The 12,066-nt window shown below is 51.8% G+C and overlaps 1 protein-coding gene across 4 annotated transcripts in view; it reads right to left on the bottom strand.

Moving 5' to 3' along the window:
* Positions 1–12,066, bottom strand: part of SYNE3 (spectrin repeat containing nuclear envelope family member 3) — a 104,703-nt gene that overhangs the window by 35,092 nt on the left and 57,545 nt on the right. For all 4 annotated transcript variants that reach the window (XM_088024463.1, XM_088024465.1, XM_088024464.1 and 1 more), the window contains 5 exons: positions 10,909–11,045; positions 9,705–9,879; positions 3,083–3,265; positions 2,022–2,165; positions 848–982 (listed from right to left, as the gene is read on the bottom strand). In XM_088024463.1, coding sequence (XP_087880589.1) covers positions 848–982; positions 2,022–2,165; positions 3,083–3,265; positions 9,705–9,879; positions 10,909–11,045 — 774 coding nt within the window. The remainder of the gene's footprint in view (positions 1–847; positions 983–2,021; positions 2,166–3,082; positions 3,266–9,704; positions 9,880–10,908; positions 11,046–12,066) is intronic.

Here is a 12,066-nt window from a genome sequence, read left to right as displayed (position 1 = left end):
CGACTGCCTTCGGCTCAGGTCATGATCCTGGAGTCCCGGGATCGAGTCCCACATCGGGCTCCCTGCTCGGCAGGGAGTCTGCGTCTCCCTCTGGCCCTCTTCCCTCTCGTGCTCTCTATCTCTCGTTCTCTCTCTCTCTCTCTCAAATAAATAAATAAAATCTTTAAAAAAACATAAATAAATAAATAAATATAAAATAGGCTGGGCCCGGCAGAGTGCAGAAGCCCGCCTTAGACTAAGTTTTCTTGAGGCATGGCTGCCTGACAGCCGGCTCCACAATCCCCAGGGTACTTGTGACAAAGGCAGACCCAGGCCCCCATCTGAATCAGCCACTGAAACCTGTCCTCAGGCCAGTTTTGAAGAAGTCTGCACCCCATTCCATTCCCAGGGCTCAAGGGGCCATCAGAAGTGTGCGGACCCCACGGAGCCCCAGGCGGCCGCTAGAGGGCACTGCAGAGGAGGCTCCGAGCAGCCGCCGCGCAACGCTCAACTGCCCTTACCACAGCCAACGCCCACTGTGCCCCAGGGTTGCTATGGGGAGCAGAGCAGCCTGTTCTGTTCCTTGGCCTCCTGGCACACCTGGATTTGTATCTGAACTTGCTGTTTTGCTGACTCTTGGTCCATCTACCCACTAGAATATAACCCCCCAGGGAGCAGGGTCTTTGGCTGTCTGGCTGGGGCCCAGAACACTGCCTGGCATACAGGACGCACTCAATAATCATCTGCTGAATGAATGAGGAAGAGAAGAAAGGAAGGGAAAAAGAAAAACAGAAAGGTTTGAAGGAATAAAGGAAGAAAAGGCAGAGAAAGACCCCCGGAGTGTAGGATCCCAGGTGCCCGGGTTTACCTCCAGAGACCTCTGCAGGGCCTGGTAGTCGGTGGAAATCTGGTCCATTTTGTGCTGGTGGCCGGGGTTCCCCTGGACGAGAGGCCTCATGGTCTCCATCCCTGCCCCCAGGTCCAGCGCCTCTTCCTGCAGCCCCTGCAGGAAAAGCAGCAAGTGTGGCTGCCCTGTTTGCCTCTTGTCATGGGAGCTGATCGGGGGGGGGGGGGGGCGGCTCTGAGTGGGGGAGCTTGGGAGGGTCCTGGCATGATGGGGCTACCCCACCCCAAGAGCTGCACCATTTGGCCATCTGATGGGCCTCCTCTCAGAGCTGGTGAGATTTTTTAAAAGGAGACAAAAATATTCTGGGATGGGCGCCTGGGTGGCTCAGTCTGTTAAGTGTCTGCCTTTGGCTCAGGTCATGATCCCAGGGTCCTGGGATCAAGCCCTACGTTGGGCTCTCTGCTCAGCGGAGTCTGCTTCTCCCTCTCCCTCTGCCTGCCACTCCCCCTGCTTGAGCTCTCTCTCTCTCATTCTGTCAAATAAACAAACAAAATCTTAAAAAACAAAATTCTGGGACACAAGCCTGGAAGGCATCTCTGGGGAGCAAACTCCCATCTGAATTCTTACTTGATGACCACCTCTCCTTGTGAAGAATCACACCCCAACTTGAGTTTCAAAGCCCCCAAATGCACCATTCTTAGTGTCTTCCCAAGAACCCTCTCAATGTATGCATGAGCTATGCTTGAGTTTTAAAATAATTGTATCGCATGCATTTAAAATCTTGCAAGCTCCTTATCAAGCCGATAATTATCAACAGTCAGCCTGTGTGCAGTCTGCATGTGTTTTAAAACATTTGTTCTTACTTTTAAAATCCAATTATTTAACTGGACCTCTGTACTCATGAGGAACACTTAGCAAAGCAATTTAAAGAAAAATGAATGCACACGTTAGACTTTGGAATCACAGAGTAAACATCATTTTGTTGGGCTCCAGAATCAGCAGTTCACAGGTACTAAATGTCTCTCAGAGGCCAGAAACCACCAGATAAATCAGCAGCGATTCAGACAAAAGGTCAGAGCTCAAGTGAAGGGGCTCGGTGATGGCTGTTTGGTCAGTTATTGCTGCCAGCGGGGAGCTGCTTCTGGGCGCAGCGGAGAACCCGAGCCAGGCCACTCGGGCCCCACCAAGCCCTTACCTGCAACCTTGAAAGCTGGGCCTGTTTCCCAGGAAGGTCCTGCTGAAGCCCATTCTCAGCTTGGACCCTGCCATGGAGGTCTGAGAGCTTCTTCTGGAGGGGCTTAAAAGCAGCCCCAAAATCTTTGTGTTGGGCCAGCAAGCTCTGCAGAGACACACACGGGCAGCACAGAAATTAAGAAATTTCCTCACAGGCACCTTGTACAACCAGCCCCTCACAACCCCACGGCTCTTTCTCCAGCCTTCTCCTGGTGGCCTCATACCCACTCAGGCATCACCCCCTCCAGGAAGCCTTCCTGGAGCCCTTGCAGGGGTTGGACGCCCTCCTTGGAATCACCGTGGGGTCCTCACATGACGGCTGTTCTGCTCTCTAGTACAGAACTACATCGTGTAACACATCCACACCAGATCCCACCAGAGGCCTGTTTTTGTAAATAAAGTTTTACTGGGACACAGCCATGCCCACTCCTTTACAGCTCTCCGGCTCCAAGGGCAGAGCTGGACGAGCTGCCGCAGAGACCCTCTGCCCCACCGACCCTCAGATGTGGGCTGAATGTTGGCTCCTCGGGTGAGACGGATCCTGGATGTGAAAGAAGCTCCCGGCGGGCATCCTCTCAGAGCCCCGTGAGCAGCTCACGCTCAGTTCACGTCTGTTACGTGAGGGAACACACTCCCCACCACCCGCCACCTTACACCTTAGCTTCGGCGTTGTCATTCAGAAATGTCTTCCTAATAATAGTGGTGTTCAGCTCTATGGTGGTTTAATTTTACAGGCGATTTTCTCTGCATTTTCTCCTTTGACACCCGCCCCCACCCCTCCGGCGAAGCCCGTTCTGTGTGACAGCGGTGTAGAGGGGGACTTCGGGGGGTGGGGGCAGAGGTGGGGGCGGCAGGTGCGGGACACCAGTGAGAAGGCTCGCTCGTTCACTGCACCCGGTGTACAGCCGAGGAGCTGAGGCCATGGGGACAGAGGGAAAGGGCAGGCCACCCAGCAGCCAGAGGTGCAGCTGAGGCAGGGATGCAGGCCGCCCTCCTCCCTACCAGGAAGGCCCGGACACCCACCTGCAGCTTGCTTTTCCTCTGCAGAAGGCTGTTGTGCAGCAGGTCCCGGTCCCGCACGGAGCTCACCACCTGCTCCAAGAGGGCCGCCGCTCTGTCCTGGCCGAAGACGCTCCTCAGCAAGTCTTTCTTCAGCGGCAGCGCCGTCAGCTGCTCCTTCAAGCGGGAGCTTTCAGCCAGGGCCGCCTACGGCAGACAAGGCATCCGGTAAGCCCAGGGCCCCGGCAGGGCAGGCCCGGGCTGGGAAGCTGTCCAGGAGCGCATCTGTCCTGCCGCACGTGCCCCGCGGGATGCACGCCTTTGTGCCGGGGGTGGAGGCGGCGGCAGGGTGCATCAGGGAGGCCCTGCATTTCAGGGTCAACGCGATTCCTCTCTCGCCCCCCACTTCTGTCTTATCACCAAAGCCTGGGCAAGAACTCCACCTCCTCCCTAGCCACCCCCACTGCCACTGTCCGGTGATCCTTTCCTCAGTGACCCCCACCCCCCGTCGCCGACAGCAGTGGGACTACCCCTGGAGGTGCTGTTTAGGACATTCTGAAGGGGCTAGGGGCCTAGGGGAGTATGGTCAGTGGGAATTCAGGAAGGCACCCCCCCCAGAGGAGGTGACACCTGCGTGGAATCATGATGTGTAGGAGCTCGCCAGGTGAAGGAAGGACCTAAAGGAGACTTATGTGATGAGTAGCTGGCTCCCACGCAGCTGGAACTCAGCACAGCCCAGGCCCCACCTCCTCCAGGAAGCCTGCCCTGACCACATCCCCAGCCTACACTCCCTCTTCCCGCCCCAAAGCCCTGGGCCAAGCCTCGGGTTCCTGCTGCTTAATTCGCTGCTTGGGGTAAACACGTCTTGCTGCTCTGAGGGCCCAGGGGCCCGGAGGCCAAGGGTCTTGTCTTTAGCTGGCCAGAGTCCTTCCATTTTATACCTGTGATGTTGCTGAGATACTGAGCTAGCCACAGAGCTGGGAAGGAAGAACAAAGACCCCCAGCCAGGTAGGTAACTATAATTCAGGGCACAAAGTGATCATTTCCCTTAAAGTTTCGACAGAGCCCTATGGGTGTTCGAGGCAGAGCTGAACCCTCCTGGTTGAGGAAATCCAAGAAGGCTCCCTAGAGAGGGCAGTTTTGCCAGCAGCCCTGGGAGGGCAGAGAGAGTCCCTGGAGGAAGGACAGCATAAACATGGCGGGCACAGCTGAATTAGCGTAACCTTCCCACGAGGGCATGTGGCTTGTGATCAGCCACAGAGAGGACAAGCCTCTTTAGGGAGAGGGTGCCCTGCACTCCCTTTTCAGCAAACCTGGACACAGGAGTTCAGAATTCGGCCTGGCCACTGTGAGTGTGAATTCCGTAGTAGCTGGGAGGACTTGGGTAGTTCTGAGACTCAGTTTCCTTATCTGCAAAACAGGCGTAGTCACACCCAACTCAATGGGGCTGTATGAGGCTGACATGAGGGGAGGCCTAGACAGCATTTAACATGGTGCACAACCCACAGCGAGCACACACTAACAGACGGCCCTTCTCCGCTAGGGTCATTACACCAGCTCTTATGGGATGAACTGTGTCCCCTGCAAAAAGATATGAAGTCTTAGCCACCATCTCCCACAACTACCTCCGAATGTGACTTTATTTGGAGATAGGGTCTTTACCGAGGTAACCAAGTTGAAATGAGGTCACTAGGGTGGACCCTAATCCAATGTGACCCATGCGCTTATTAAAAGGGGAAATCTGCAGGCACACGCACTCGGAGGGAAGAGAAGGGGAGAAGCCGTCCACGTGACCAGAGGCTGGGATTGGAGGGTTGCGTCTGCAGGCCAGTGAACACTAACAACCGCCAGCAAACACCAGGGGCTCGTAGAAGCAGGGAAGGCTTCTCCCCTAGAGGCTTCAGAGACAGCGGGGCCCTCCAGACACCCTGATCGTGGCCTTGCCGTCTCTGGAACCATGAGAGAATGAGGTTCTGTTGCTCTGAGCCACCGAGTTTGGGCACTTTGTTACAGTCACCCCCGGAAACGAGTATTTCAGCCATGTCCAACCTTGGGGCCTGGTGTCTCAGTTCTAGAGGAACTTCGCAGGTCCATAGGCTACTCTGAGGCTAGGTGTAGGAGCTGAGCCAAGAAATATAGGGCTGGCAGCTTGAGCTTAGCCCCTGAAAGCCATCCTTCCTGGGAAAGCCCGGTGAGCATAATCCAAGACATGATCCCAGCAGCAAACAGCCTTTAAACGTGGACAAACCCAGTGCTGCCCACTTTTCCAAAACACTGCTCTGTGAAACTCCTGTCCTGGGAGGTCCTGAGTCACATTCTAGAAAGACAGTACCTCTCTCTCCTGCCTGGCACAGGTCCTGGTTAGCTTTCTGCTCCAGCGAGGAGGACAGGATGGGAATGCAATTGTGGTCCAGCGGGAAAAGCACCTGGCACCGAGTCAAACAGACCGGGGTCAAAGCCAGCCCTGACACTCAGTTGCTGTGTGACCTTGAGCAAGTGCCTTCCCCTCTCTGGGACACGGTTTCCTTAACAGTCAAAGGATAATAATAAAATTGTCCTGCCTGCTTCATAAACCTGTTCCCAGGACCCAGTGTGACAGCAGGAATAGGAACATAAGAGGAGAGGCTAGAACCCACCATTCTGGCTTCAGCTCTGCCTCTCAAGTGGCCTGACCTTGAACAAACGCCCTAACTTCTCTCTGGCTCCGGTCCCTCCTCAGCAACATGAGGAGGAAAATGATGGAAATGGAGATCAAAGTCTGTGTACGTAGGTATTCAACATATACAACTGATGACAAGGAAAACTGGAAACAACCTAAATATTGTAAGAATGGAAAAGCATATTATGCAGCCATTTAGAGTGATGACTCTTTGGAAACATTTTATCTTTTTTCCTTAAATTTGTAGTTGAAGTATGATAGACATATAACATTATATTGGTTTCAGATGCACAACGTAACGAGTCGATATTCGTATTTGCCGCGAAAATGATCACCACAATAAATCTAGTACCATCCGTCACCATAGAAAGTTAGAATTATTTTTTCCTTATGACAATGAGAACTTTTAAGATTCACTCTTTTGGCAACTTTCACTATGCATTACAATATTGACTATAGTCACCATGCTGGACCTGACATTCCCATGACTTATTTATTCTGTAACTGCAAGTTTGTACCCCTTGGACCCCCTTCACCCATTTTGCCTACCCCCAACACCTGCCCCATTGGCCACCATCATTCTGTTCTCTGTGTCTACAAGTTTTGTCTTGTTTGTTTTCTGAGATTCCACATAGAGGTGGGATCATTGTCGTATTTGCCTTTCTCTGCTTGACTTACTTCACTTAATATAATACCCCCAAGATCCATCCATGTTACTTTAAGTGGCAAGATTTCATTCTTTTTTATGGCTGAGTAGTAGCATTCCATTATATATATATATATGATAAATATATGATATATTTATCACATCTTCCTTCATCCATTCATCCATCAGTGGACACTTGGGTGGTTTTCAGGCCTTCACTATTGTAAATAATGATGCAATGAACATGGAGGTGCAGATACCTTTTCGAATTAGTGTTTTTTGTTTTCTTTAGATAAATACCCAGAAGTGGAATTGCTGAATCATAGGGTAGTTCTGTTTTTAATTTTTTTAAGATTTTATTTATTTGAAAGACAGAGAGAGCATGAGAAGGGACAGGGCCAGAGGGAGAAGCAGACTCCCTGCCGAGCAGGGAGCCCGATGCGGGACTCGATCCCGGGACTCCAGGATCATGACCTGAGCCGAAGACAGTCGCTTAACCAACTGAGCCACCCAGGCACCCCTATTTTTAATTTTTTTGAGGAACTTTCATACTGTTTTCCACCGTGGCTGCACCACTTTATATCCCCACGAACAGTGCACGACGGTTCCCTTTTCTCCATATCCTCACTAACACTTGTTATTTCTTATCTTTTTAATACTAGCCATTCTGACAGGTGTGAGGTGATATCTCATTGGGGTTTTGCATTTCCCAGATGATGAGTGATGTTGAGCACATTTTCATATGCCTGTTGGCCACCTGTATGTTTTCTTCGGAAAAATGCCTATTCAGACCCTCTGCCCAGTTTCTGCTGAAAAATCTGCCTATAGTCTCCTGAAGCTTCCCTTGTACATAACACATTATTTTTCTCTTGCTACTTTTAAGATTCTTTCTTTAAGTTTTGACATTTTAATTATCATGTGTCTCGCTATGGGTCACTTGGGGTTCATCTTATTTGGAGCTCTCTGAGCTTCCTGGACCTGGATGTTTGTTTCCTTCCCCGGGTTAGGGAAGTTTTCAGTCTTTACTTCTTCAAGTAAGTTTTCTGCCCCCCCCCCCCCCCCCGCCCTTTATATCTCTTCTCCTTCTGGGACATCTATAATGCAAATGTTATTCTGTCTGATGTTGTCTCAGAGGTCCCTTAAGCTATTTGCACTTTTTAAAATTATTTTTTTCTTTTTGCTGCTCTGAGTGTGCTCCAGGACCCTGTCTTCTAGATCACGGATCCCTTCTGCTGCATGTCGTCTGCTCCTGAACCCTCTAGTGTATTTTTCAGTTCAGTCACTGTATTCTTTGGTTCTGTGACTTCTGTTTGATACTTTCTTGTATTTTATTTTATTTTTTTTGTTGTTGAAGTTCTCGCTGTGTTCACCCATTCTTCTCCCAAAATCAGTGAGCATCTTTATGACCATGACTTTGGACTCTGTATCAGGTATACTAATTACTTCCATTTCATTAGAGTTTTTTTTTTTTTTCTGAGGTTTTACCTTGTTCTTTCATTTGGAACATATTCCTCTGTCTCCTCATTTTGCTTAGCAAAATGCCAAGAAAAAGCTCAGATGTGCCAACCAAAAATATCAGAATATACAACTGTATAACATGATCCCAAATACGCGAAAATTGTCATGAATTATTTAAGGCTTCTGTCTATTGGTGACCATATTGCATAGAAATGGCTAGATGGATTTTCATCAGATATAAAGGGTATTACTTGGGATTGTCTGAGCTAAAATTGATTTTTCTGACACATGTAAAATCCTCAGGGCTCCCCAAAGTGAATTTTACATGGGCTGAAGGGCATCCCCAGAAATACCAGGTTGGAGGGAAAATGTGATGTTGTGTCCCTCCACATGTTAACAGTGGTCCTAAGGGCTTATGGGATTTTGGGCGTTCTTTGTTTCCTTCTTCACAAATCTTTACATCTCCAAGCAGGCACGACTTTCATAACCAGATGAAAATTAATATAAAACGAGGCTTATATCTGATACTCTTTTGTGTCTCCTCCCACTCAGTATGTCTTAGACTCGCTGGACCTGAAAGTATTTTATGGACGTCAGAGCTCCAAAGGGTACCATCAGGCAGTGTTGACAGGCTAATCAGAGCCTGCCTGTTGATGGGCAGTTGTGGTAGATGCCACTGTCTGCTCACCCAACGTTCATTCCTCCTTCTTGCTCACCCAACAACCAGCATTGTGTCTAGATGGCAAAGTGCCCAGTTTCAGGTGTTGAAATAAATTTCCAGGGTCAAGATGGGGCTGCTTCCACCCTGGATGCCAAGCAACAGAGTGAAACTTCCAGGTAAGTTTTGAGTTCTCGTAAATGCTCTGCTTGGCCAGAAACGCAGTATCTCTAGTCTGCGATCCCCAAACATCAAGCCAACTCTCGGCCTTCTCAACCCAAACAAGGCTGGCCATTGGCCAATCAGATATTTTCTATCTGTCTTTTCCTTGTTCTTTATTCTTTATCCTATGAAACCTTCCTGCCGTCTGCTCCATTTTGCAGCTCTCCGAAAGGAGGCTGTCCACTTCATGAAGTGTTAAACAGAGTTTGTTCGTATCATCTGAATTGTCTTCTTTGATCACATTTTAACACAGGGTTAGGTCTGTAATCCGTATAAGCCGGTGCTGGCAATCCCATCATCCTCAGCCAGTGACTGACCGAGGGACAGTCATGTGACCTGGCCAAAGAGATGTACGGAACCTGCTGGGGCTTCTGGGAAGGATGGTTTGCTCCCTGTTTTAAATGGTGAATAGAGAAAGCCTCTTTGCCCCTTGCTGTTCCTTCCTGAACAAGATGTTGTTCACGTGAAGATGCAAGCTTGCTGTGGTGGCAGCCATCTTGGGGCTATGAAGGGAGATGTGGCTTAGAGCTAGAAAGAGCCTGGGTCCTAGAAGATACTGCTGAGCTACCAAGCCAGCCCTGAACCACCTGGAAGTCTCTGGATTTTAAGCTGCCGTTGGTCAGAATTTCTGTCACTTGTTACATGCATCCTAACTGATACACATGCAGTAAAGGTAATGGCCTCACATGCTCTCCCTCAGAATTGCTCATGCTTCCCCCAGAGGACCATCTGCAGGAGACTCCTAGAGGGAAAGGGTGTGGGAGGGTCAGTACAAAGTCCTGAGGTCACCTAAGAATTGAGGATGACCTTTGTCACTGATAACATTTCCTGTGCCAACTCAGGACTTGGCCAGGCAGGGTGCGGGGAACCCTATCCAGATTCCTGAAGCACCCAGGGACACGTCTTTCCCTGGAAGTCTGGCTACAGTGTCATGTCTGGCTGGGGGCCTCCCTCCTCCCCGCCGCCCCTGCACTGGTCAGCCCTCCTGGTGGGACCTGGTTACCTCGATCTGGGGCAGGAAGGTGTGAATGGAGGGCAGGTCTGGCAGGCTGGCGGTAACATCCAGGAGCCTCTGGGCCAGGGCCCTCCACAGCTGCAGATCCTGCAGAGGCCGCTGGAAACACTGCCACAGCTCCAGCCCTGTGGCATTGCGAAGCTTGGTGCTCTTCCCCTTCATGCTGCAAGGGGGAGAGAGGGGGTCAGTTCAGAACTGAGGCCTCTACCGGGACCCCGAGGGAGCCCAGCACACACTATCCCCATGGCGGGCTCTCCCCCATCTACAGGCTGCTGGGAGTGGCCACGGGGCTTCAGAGGTCTCCCCCTCTGGATTAACGTGCACTGAAGTATGCCAGTTCTCAGACAGACTTGCAGCCCAGCCTCATGACCAGAGAACCTCAAGCCTCAAAGAGGAATCATGGAGCCCCCTAGCCTGGTACTGCCTATCCCCAGGCGCCTCGCAGGAGCTAAAGCAAAATCGAAGAGACCATCATCCGGGGCCTTAATAATTTCTGGAAATAATCTCTCAACTACAACATCCAGTCATAGAGAGCCAGCACATAAAACCTCAACAAGAGAAGCCGGATCCGGGCCCCTGCTCTGAGGTATAGACTCACAGCAAGAGGGAGCCCCCCAAGTTCATTTGGAAGGAAGCTCTGTATCAGGCAGAAGGATGCAAGGGGCTCTGGATCCGTGGACAGTTGTGCTGTGTTCACAACACCTCTGAGGCTCACGGAGCAAAAACAGCTACAGGTTGCAAATTTACACGGTGCTCAGCTCCAGCGCAGGTGGATATTTGATCTGCTGGTGTTTGCTGAGCTAGGACACTGGAGCCCCGGCTCTGCCTGAGCCCATGGGCCGAGGCAGAGGTAGAGGCTGGTCTGAAGACAGGCTCGGATGCTGAGGCAGCACCATCTGCAGGCAGGGGGGTGGTGTTTGTCTATTGAAGAGCCCTCCCTTTGGGCCATTATGTGGTGGATGCCTCCCCAGAGTGATGCTACACAGAGACGGGATGGAAATCGGTGAATGAGCCACGCCGCATGGAACAAAGCTAAGTCCAGTCCTCCTTCTGGGAACAAAATACCAGGGGTTGAGGGCACCAGAATTATGTTAGAGTTACCCAGGTGTGATGGTCTTTAATGAGGTCAGAAGACCCTTTGAGTGTGAGGTTCAAGGCACAGCCCGAGTCCCACCTCCCTCAGCCCGGATACCTCTGGAACTCCTGGAGGGCAGCGACCACGCTGTCGGAGAGAGGCTGCGGGTCACGGGAGAGGGTGATGAGCTCCTTCAGCTGGGCCTGCAGCCAGGCCACCCGGGGCTCTTCGGCCACCAGCGCTGTCCGCGTCGCCTACGACACAGGGACGAAACCAGAGGGGCGTGGGAGAGTCAGTGACTGGGGGACGAGCGTGGCAGGTGGGAGTGGGCTAGCCTGGGAGAAGCCCGTCACCCAGGGCAGGGACTGGGGTCTCTGGAAGCTCAGCCCCACCCTCCTGCTCTGTGCCCTGACCTTGGCATTTGCTCTCCCCAGGCTGGCTTTTCTATTATTACTGACCTCAGTGTTGTCCTGAGGGCCCGCACCTAATAATACAAATAACGAATATCTTGGGAACACTGCACCACGCTGAGTGCTCTGGGTGTCCCATTCACTGAAGCTGGGCAAAGACCCTAGGAAGTAATTCTCCACGTCTCCATTGTATACCCAGGGCAACTCTGGCTGAAAGTTTCCTGACAGTTGCGGGGCAAGTAGACAGTGGACCTGACATGGGAGCTGGGCCCTTTGGCTCTTAAGACTCTGCGGCACTGAAGGAAAACAACAATCTAAGGTGCTTTGTGAATCTGGTTCGTGTTATTGGCAGGCCGAGAGGCTATCTCCTCTGAGCACTCCCAAACCACTGCACTCACTGGACTGCATTCTGACACCAGACACAGCCCTTTCCTGCTGTCCTAAGGAAGTGCGGAATTTGACCTTGACCTTGATGCTTGCTGGGCCCGTGCTGAGGAGGAGGTGAGATGGGGTAGTGGAAAGGGCTGGGCTTTGGCATGACACAGGCTGTCCGGGAAACCCCCTCGGCCCCTTCCTAGCTGGGCAACCCCGGACTGTTCCCTCATTGGTAAAATGGGGCCACCCCCTTGACCAGGCACTGGGTACAGAGCAGGAGCCTGGCCGTACCCCCACCCAGCTGCCCCCCATGCAACCTTGAGCCTTGGTCCAGATCCTCCACTCACAGGGACTAGTGAACCAGCCAGCCTCAGTCTTGGGCAAACCACAAGTGAACTGGGACCAGCGTGGAGCTCAAGGGCACAAGCTCAGACGGATGGGAGGCAGCCGCTAGGGGCAGGAGGGAACACTGTATGGGCAGCGGGATGTG

This window comes from Eumetopias jubatus, unplaced genomic scaffold (assembly GCF_037043125.1).
Source record: "Eumetopias jubatus isolate StellerSeaLion01/CBP00866 unplaced genomic scaffold, mEumJub1_p1.0 scaffold_7, whole genome shotgun sequence".
Taxonomy (NCBI): domain Eukaryota; kingdom Metazoa; phylum Chordata; class Mammalia; order Carnivora; family Otariidae; genus Eumetopias; species Eumetopias jubatus.
This window is presented reverse-complemented; position numbering and strand designations above follow the sequence as displayed.